Here is an 8,755-nt window from a genome sequence, read left to right on the forward strand (position 1 = left end):
CTGATGACCGAGTCGAAGGCTTTTGACTATAAGGTTGATGAAGGCCATGTACAAGCCATGACGCTATTCTCTGCACTTTTCCTTTGTATCTGGCGGGCAGCAAAGATCATGTCAGTGGTGCCACGTAATGGTCTAAAGCCAAATTGAGATACTAGGAAGGAGTTTTCCGCCTTAAGAAGTCTGTTTAGGACGGCTCGAGCGATAATCTTGCCAGCTATGGACAGCTGCGATTCCGCGGTAGTTGTCACTGTCTGACCTGTTTCCCTTGTTCTTATAAATAATTGACGATGGAAACGTCTTTAAGATCTAGGGGATTTCCTCCTTCTACCATATATTCTCAAGGAGAGAGTGGAGATGGCTGGTAAGCAGAGGTCTTCCTGCTATATACACCTTGGCTTGGGTCCCAGCAGGACCAGTGTGCGCGCACACACACACACACACACACACACACACACACACACATAAAGTCTTCCTTCGCCTCCATCTCTTCTCATAACAATATATTCTCAACCTGGGTAAGATTTGGCAAAATATATAAGAATAAGTGTGCTAGTGCAGTGTGCTGAAGTTGTCTCTACTGGGATATTTACGCTGTAACATCCATTAACCTAACCTAACCTAGGTTAGATTAGGTTAGGTTAGGTTAAGCTAGGTTATGTTAAAATAGTTTAGGTAAAGTTAGGTTAGGTTATGTTATGTTAGGTTAGGTTAATGTTAAGTTTAGTTAGGTTAGGTTAGGTTCGGTTAGGTTAGGTTAGGTTGAGTTGGGTTGGGTTGGGTTAATACATGCTACAGTGTAAATATCCCGGTAGACCAACTCCATCTCTGTAAACCGTGTACTATAGTAGCCCCGAATAAATAAATAAATTGGAGGAAAGTGCCAGGAAACAAACATAAAACTGATATCTGTTGTGTGGTTGGTGTAATGTGGCCACGGAAATGAGCTGTCCTTCAAAAATAAGCTCGGTAATCTTACTTAGTCTATAATAAGGAAACGGAAGTACAGTGAACTAACAATACAACGGACTTCTCTCTCTCTGTATAATTCGTAAGATGGGTATTTCATATATAACGGACCCTCGATATAACGGACTTTCATCTCTATACAGTTCGTTAGATGGAGGTTTCACATCTAATGGACTCTAGAATTGTAATGGACTTTCCTCTCCACATAATCCGTTAAATAGAGGTTTCACTTTAAAGTTTTAATATTTTATGTGGATGTGTGTGTGTGTGTGTGTGTGTGAAACAGCGTCCGTTTTGCAGAAACATGCCAGCGGGGAGGTGGAGGAGGGGACGTTCTACCTGAACGGGAGTCTCATCATCGGCCAGGAACAAGATGCTCTCTCAGCCGGCTTTTTACCCGAGGAGGTGCTTATACTCGCTCCTTTAGTATATCAAACATCATTACACTAACCAGTTTTATAAAAATCTCCCATTCCAACGATTTATTTTTCTGTTGTGTTATTTTAGAGGCGTAAGTCAATATTTCTCAAGCAAATGAATTCTGGGAACAAGAATATTCGTCCGTTATCTTAGACTAAGTTTATATCACTGCCAGATCTTGAGAGGAGACATCAGTCAGGTGAGTGTGTGGAACAGGGTGGTAAAGGCGTCAGAGGTGAGAGCCATGGCTGACTGTCTCACAAACGGCCGAGGCAACTTATTCAGTCTGGACACGTCCCCCCTGGAGCTGTTTGGACCTGTTGTCGAAGTCATGATGGATGTGGGAGACCTCTGCAGGTTCGTGATATTTGTTACTGTATTTCACTACCTGTTAATGTAATATTCAAATATAAAGTTTATATTGATGTACAAGACAGTAGTGAAGAATATTGCATCCAAAGTGGTCTTGAAGCATTTGTTGGTCTTTACCATGCACTGCCAGGTCACAGCCGTACTACGTGGTGATGCCAGAACACAGGACAGCGGCCGAGACGTTCAAGCAGTGCCGCTCATTAGGTGCGAAGACGGCTGTGCCAACTACCACCCTGGAGAACGCCCACCTGCTCGACACACTCTCGCTCTTCTCTGACACTTGTAGCAATAGCGTGTGGAAGATGTGGCTTGGCATCGTTGACGAAGAGGAAGAAGGAGTCTGGGTGGATGTGAGCACCAACACAGAAATAACATTCACCAACTTTAAGCCACCATACCCTTTCGGAGGGACAGCCCTCAACTGCGCGTCCTTGTTCGAAGATGGTTTCTGGGGTGACGAAATATGCAGCAACTATAAATGCGCTGCATGCCACCACAGGAGATCTGATTACCTCTACCTCAGAGGTCTATGTTTCCAGAGTGAACATGAGACTCGATTTCGAGTTGAAGGTTACCTGGGAGGACGACCATTATTCCGTGGATTTTATGATCGAGCCATAATGTGGGATGAGGTAAAGCACAGATGGTTACTGATAATTCCCTCAGTAAACTCCACCCTGGCGTGGGTAGACATCCCAGACACTAGGAGCTACCCGTTGGGCCACCAACACTGGGTGACAGAGGAGACGGTGTGTGGGAAAGGTCATGGCGCCAACATCACCCTCAGCTTGTCGCCGTGCGCCTCACACCAGTTTATGTGTGCCTCAGGTGACTGTGTCGACTCCCAGCTCCGCTGTGACCTTCGCTACGACTGTGATGACGGAGACGATGAAGACGACTGCGAGATTATCGTCTTAAACAGAGGGTACCGCCGCCATCTTCCACCAGTGGAGGCTGAGGGGTCACTTCTTAAACTTTCGCCCTCTGTTACTCTCTCACGTTTTACTGACATAAACGACATCAAAATGACTTTTGCTATCGAGTTCCACATAGCTTTATCATGGAAGGATGGAAGATTAAACTTCCGCCATCTTATAACAAAGAAGAAGAACACCGTGTTAGGAGAGGAGGAAGTGGCGAGGATCTGGACGCCTCAGTACCAGCTGGTGAACGTTGAGGGAGGCCAGGTGCAAGTGTTGGCCCAGGCAGTGGCGCTCACCACAACCAACAACGTCACCTTCCCGCACCACAATGACGTCATTATGGGTACGTATATACACACACACACACACACACACACACACACACACACACATACACACACACGCATACTCACACATCGTCGTCGTCTTGTAATGGTAATATTTCAAACAGAAATAAATGAATAAAAAGAATGAGAAAAAATTGTCTTCTTGAATAACAAGGACCAGGATGAAATTAGCTCACAATTCTGTTAACTCTAAATCATTGAGGATGGATGACATGAGGATGGATGATAGGAGAAAGGCGACATGAGGATGGATGACAGGAGGTTGGATGAATGGATGACAAGAGAATGGATGACAAGAGGATGGATTACAGGAGGTTGAATGACAGAAGGCTGGATGACAGGAGGCTGGATGAATGAATGACACGACGGATGACGGAAGATTGTATGGCAGGAGGATGGATGAGAAGAGGATGGTTGAATGGATGACATGAGGATGGAAGGATGAGAGGAGGATTAGTGACAGTAGGATTATTGACAAGAAGATGGATGACAGGAGGATAGATGAGAGGAAGATGGATGACATGATAACGGATGACATGAGGATTGATGCAAGAAGGATGGATGAAAGAAGTACGGATGACAGGAGGATGGATGATAGGAGGATGGATGACAAGAGGCTGGGTGATAGTAAGAAGGATGGCAGGAAGATGGATGACAGGCGGGTTAATGACAGGATGATGAATGAAAGGAAGACGGATGACAGAAGGATCGATGGAAGGAGGACGGATGAGAGGAAAAAGGATGACAGGGGGACGGATGACAGGCGGACGGATGGCAGGAGGATGAATGACATGAGAATGGATGACATGATGGATGAAAGGAGGATGGCTGACAGGAGGATGGAGACCTGAAAAATAGATGACAGGGGCATGGATGATAGGAGGAGATATGACAGGAGGATGGATGATAGAAGAATAGATGACAGGAGCAAGAATACCAGGAGGATGGATGAAATAATGATGGGTGAATCGATGACAAGATGACGGATGATAGAAGAAAGGATGATAGGAGGATGGATGACAGGAGGTTGGATGATGGAAGGATGACAGAAGGTTGTATGACAGAAGGATGGATGATAAGACACCGAATGGCAAGAGAAAGGATGATAGGGGGATGGGTGACAAGAGGATGGATGACAGAAGTATGGAGAACAAGAGGATGGATGACAGGAGGATGGAGAACAAGAAGATGGATAAAAAAGGATGGATTGCAGGAGGATGGATGACAAGAGATTGGATGATAGAATGAAGGATGAAAAAGGATGGTTGACAGAAGGATAGATAATAAGAGATAATGAGAGGAGGATGGATGACAGCAAGAAGGATGATAAGATCACGAATGACAAGAGGTTTGGATGACAGGAGGATGGATGACAGGAGGTTTGGATGAAAGGAGGATGTATGACAGAAGGTTGCATGACAGGACTATGGAAGGCAGGAGGTTTGGATGACAGGAGGATGGATGGTTGAGGGATAAATGGCACAAGCATGGATGACAGGAGGATAGATGACAGGAGGGTGGATGACAGGAGAAAGGATGATAATTGTACTGATGACAGGAGGATGGATGACAAGAGGACGGGTGATAAGAGGACAGATGATAGGAGGATGGATTACAGGAGGTTTGGATGACAGAAGGATGGATGACAAGTGAATGGAGAACAAGAGGATGGATGACAGGAAGAAGAATGACAGGAGAAAGGATGACAAGAGGATGGATGAAAGGAGGATGCATGACAGAGATTGGATGATAGAATGAAGGATGGCAAAAGGGTGGATGACAGAGGATAAAAGGAGAGAATGAGAGGAGGATGGATGACAGGAAGTAGGATAATAAGACGACGGATGGCAGCAGGTTTAGATGACAGGATGATGGATGACAGGAGGATGGATGACAGGAGGATGGATGACAGGAGGATGGATGACAAGAAGACGGATGAAAGTAGAATGAATAACAGGAGGACGGATGAGAGGATGATGGATGATAGGAGGGTGGATGACAGGAAATAAAATGAAAGGAGGACGGATGACAGGAGGATGGATGAATAGATGACATGAGGATTGACGAAATGGAGCTAGATTTGGAATGACAGGAGAATTAATGACAGGAGGATGAAAGACAGAAGGACGGAAACATGAGGATGGATGCCAGGAAGATGGATGACATGATAACAGATGATTTGAGGATGGATGACAGGAGGATGGATGACAAGAGGATGGATGACAAAGGATGGACGACATGAGGATGGATGACATGAGATTGGATGATAGAATAAAGGATGGCAGAAGGATGGATGACAGGAGAGAGAATGACAAGAGGATGTATGGCAGGAGGATGGATGACAGGAGAGAGAATGACAGGAGGATGGATGGCAGGGGGTTGGATGACAGGAAGAAGGTTGATAGGAGAAAGGATGGTAGAAGGATGGATGACAAGAAGATGGATGGCAGGAGAGAGACTGACAGGAAGAGGACTGGCAGGAGGTTGTATGATATGGAAATGGATGCCATGGGGATGGGTGAAGGGAGAATTGATGAAAGGACGATGGATAAAAGGAGGACGCATGACAGGATGATGGAAGGCAAAGGATGGACGAGAGGAGGATGGATGACATGAGATTGGATGATAGAATGGAGGATGACAGAAGGACGGATGACAGAAGAGAGAATGACAGGGGGATGGATGATAGGCGGACGGATGGTAGAAGGATGGGTGATAAGAGGACGGATGATAATTGGACCGATGACAGGAGGATGGATGACAGGAGGATGGATGACAGGAAGAAGGATGACAGGAGAAAGGATGATAGGAGGATGGATGAAAAGAGGACGGATGACAAGAGGACGGATGACAGGAGGATGGATGCCGGGAGGACGGATGATAGGATGATGGATGACAGAAGGACGGATGAAAGTAGAATGAATAACAGGAGGACGGATGAGAGGAGATGGGTGATAGGAGGATGGAGGACAGGAGGATGGATGACAGGAAATAGGATGAAAGGAGGATGGATGAAAGAAGGACAGATGAAAGTAGAATGAATAACAGGAGGGCGGATGAGAGGAGGATGGATGGCAGGAAGAAGGATAACAGGAGAATGAATGACAGGATGGATGACAGGAGGTTGTATGACATAATGGAAGACATGAGGGTGGATGAAGGGAGAATTGATGACAGGTAGATGGAGGAGAGGAGAACAGATGACAAGAGGGCGGATGGCAATTGAATGAATAAAAGGAGGATGGATGACAAGAGGATGGATGACAGGATGATTAATGACAGGAAGATGGCTGAGAATAACGGATGGCAGGAGGATGGATGCCAGGAGGACGGATGATAGGAAGAAGGATGACAGGAGAAAGGATGATAGGAGGATGGATGTCATGAGGATGGATGACAAGAGGATGGATGACAGGATGATTAATGACAGGAAGATGGCTGAGAATAACGGATGACAGGAGGATGGATGACTGGATGGACGGATGACAGGAAGAAGGACGATAAGAGGAAGGATGACAGTAGGATGGATGACAGGAGGATGGATGACGGGAAGACGGAAAACAGGAGGATGGATGTTAGAAGAATGGATAACAGGAGTAAAGACGAAAAGAGGATTGCTGGCAGGAAGAAGGATTACAGGAGGATGGATGAAATTAGGATGGGTGCATCGATGACAAGAGAACGGATGGCAAAAGGATTTATGACATGAGGTTGGATGATGGAAGGAAGAATGACAGAAAGATGGATGTCAGAATGGTGGATGACAGGAGGATGGAATACAAGAGGACGGAGGACAGGAGAAAGGGTGATAGGGGGATGGATGTCAAGAGACGGATGACAGGAGAAAGGATGATAGAAAGATGGATGACAGAAGGATGGATGACAGGAAGACGGATGACAGGAGGACGGATGATAGAAGGATGGATGACAGGAGGTCGGATGGCAGGAGGACGAGTGACAGAAGGATGGATGACAGAAGGACGGATGAAATGAGGATGGCTGACAGGAAGATGGCTGACAGGAGGATGCCTGACAGGAGGATGGCTGACAGGAGTATGGCTGACAGGAGGATGACTGACAGAAGGATAGCTGACAGGAGGATGGCTGACAGAAGTATAGCTGACAGGAGGATGGCTGGTAGGAGGATGGCTGACAGGAGGATGGCTGGCAGGAGAATGGCTGACAGGAGGATAGCTGGCAGGAGGATGGCTGGCAGGAGGATGGCTGACAGGAGGATGGCTGACAGGAGGATGGCTGACAGGAGGAAGGATACCAGCTGGATGGCTGACAGGAGGATGGCTGACAGGACGAAGGATACCAGCAGGATGGCTGACAGGAGGATGGCTGACAGGAGGATGGCTGACAGGAGGAAGGATACCAGCTGAATGGCTGACAGGAGGAAGGATACCAGCTGAATGGCTGACAGGAGGATGGCTGACTGAAGGATGGCTGACAGGAGGAAGGATACCAGCAGGATGACTGACAGGTGGATGGCTGACAGGAAAATGGCTTGCAGGAGGATGGCTGACAGTACTCTTCTTTGTTGTGACCAGATGTGAGTTACCCGGGCAGCCACAACCCTCTCACTCAAACCCGTCAGTACACCGGCAAGTTCATCTGTGCTTTCGAGCTCTACGCCTATCCGTTTGACGTCCAGCTGTGTAGTATCAACATCCGACTCCCTCAAGCGTATGAAGATTATGTACAGTTTTCAGACACCCAGAGGAGTGTGCTTTATGCGGGACCTAAAGAGCTCTCTTCGTATATTATCTACAATGTGAGGCTCGGGGAGGTTAAGGACGGTGGTTGGTTAACCGTTGAGTTTGAGCTGCACCGTCGTCAGGGAGTGATCGTGCTGGCCACCTTCCTGCCGTCAGTACTGCTGCTGCTGGTGAGCTGGGCCACACTCTTCATCAAGCTGGAGGCCCTCAACGTGCGGGCCATCATGTCCCTCACCACACTCCTCGTCCTCTACACCCTCTTCTCCAACACCTCGCGCACCCTCCCTGCCACCGCGACTATCAAACTCATTGACGTTTGGTTCTTATTCATTATTGTTCTTCTCTTCATAAACATTATGATACACATTTTTATAACGTTGACGACGGACGACACGTGGTTCAGGAGAGTGAGTAAACCCTTAACGGTAGTGGACCCAATTGTCTCGGAGAACACTCACCCTTCCAGTGTTGCAACGTCCCCCAAATTCCTGGCAGTATACAGGATCATCATCTTCCCCACTATCGTGTTTATCTTTGGTGTCACCTTCATTGTTCTCTGCTACAGGCACCAGTGAACATGTTATAGCACTTTCAGTATATTCCACATCATAACCAACATCACATAATCATTAGGAACTCTTGTCTGTAAGTTTATGTCAATATCAAATCCTCAAAGTTATCATTGTCCATCACACTCAGGTAGCTAAATCAGGGGTGACTTTTATCTTGATATAGGCATAGACTAAATGAAATGAGTTTTTAAATGCCACATTGACGTTCCAGGTTTTTAGTTGTGAAGGAACGTCAATGTGGGATGCACTCTTCCTAACTCAACTTAAACACTACTCGGGGAACAAAGTTATACCTGAGTATCAGAATTATGGAGAGAAAAATTAGATGGTCAAGAAAAAGAATCAAATCATGGTATCACTTGGTCTCACTCTTTAATGACACAAACATTCAAAAACAGTACTACTAAAATTATTTAGAACTATTAAACTACACA

General features: G+C 46.4%; 1 protein-coding gene across 1 annotated transcript; it reads left to right on the forward strand.

Annotated features, from left to right (window-relative positions):
• Positions 1-1,288: 1,288 nt before the first annotated feature.
• LOC121853570 lies at positions 1,289-8,486 on the forward strand. Its single transcript, XM_042347793.1, has 4 exons — positions 1,289-1,371; positions 1,562-1,743; positions 1,889-3,024; positions 7,582-8,486. The coding sequence occupies exons 2-4, from the start codon at positions 1,631-1,633 to the stop codon at positions 8,322-8,324; spliced, it is 1,992 nt and encodes a 663-aa protein (XP_042203727.1). The 5' UTR covers positions 1,289-1,371; positions 1,562-1,630; the 3' UTR covers positions 8,325-8,486.
• The last annotated feature ends 269 nt before the right edge of the window (positions 8,487-8,755 follow it).

Source organism: Homarus americanus, unplaced genomic scaffold, assembly GCF_018991925.1.
Source record: "Homarus americanus isolate GMGI-L3 unplaced genomic scaffold, GMGI_Hamer_2.0 scaffold4896, whole genome shotgun sequence".
Taxonomy (NCBI): domain Eukaryota; kingdom Metazoa; phylum Arthropoda; class Malacostraca; order Decapoda; family Nephropidae; genus Homarus; species Homarus americanus.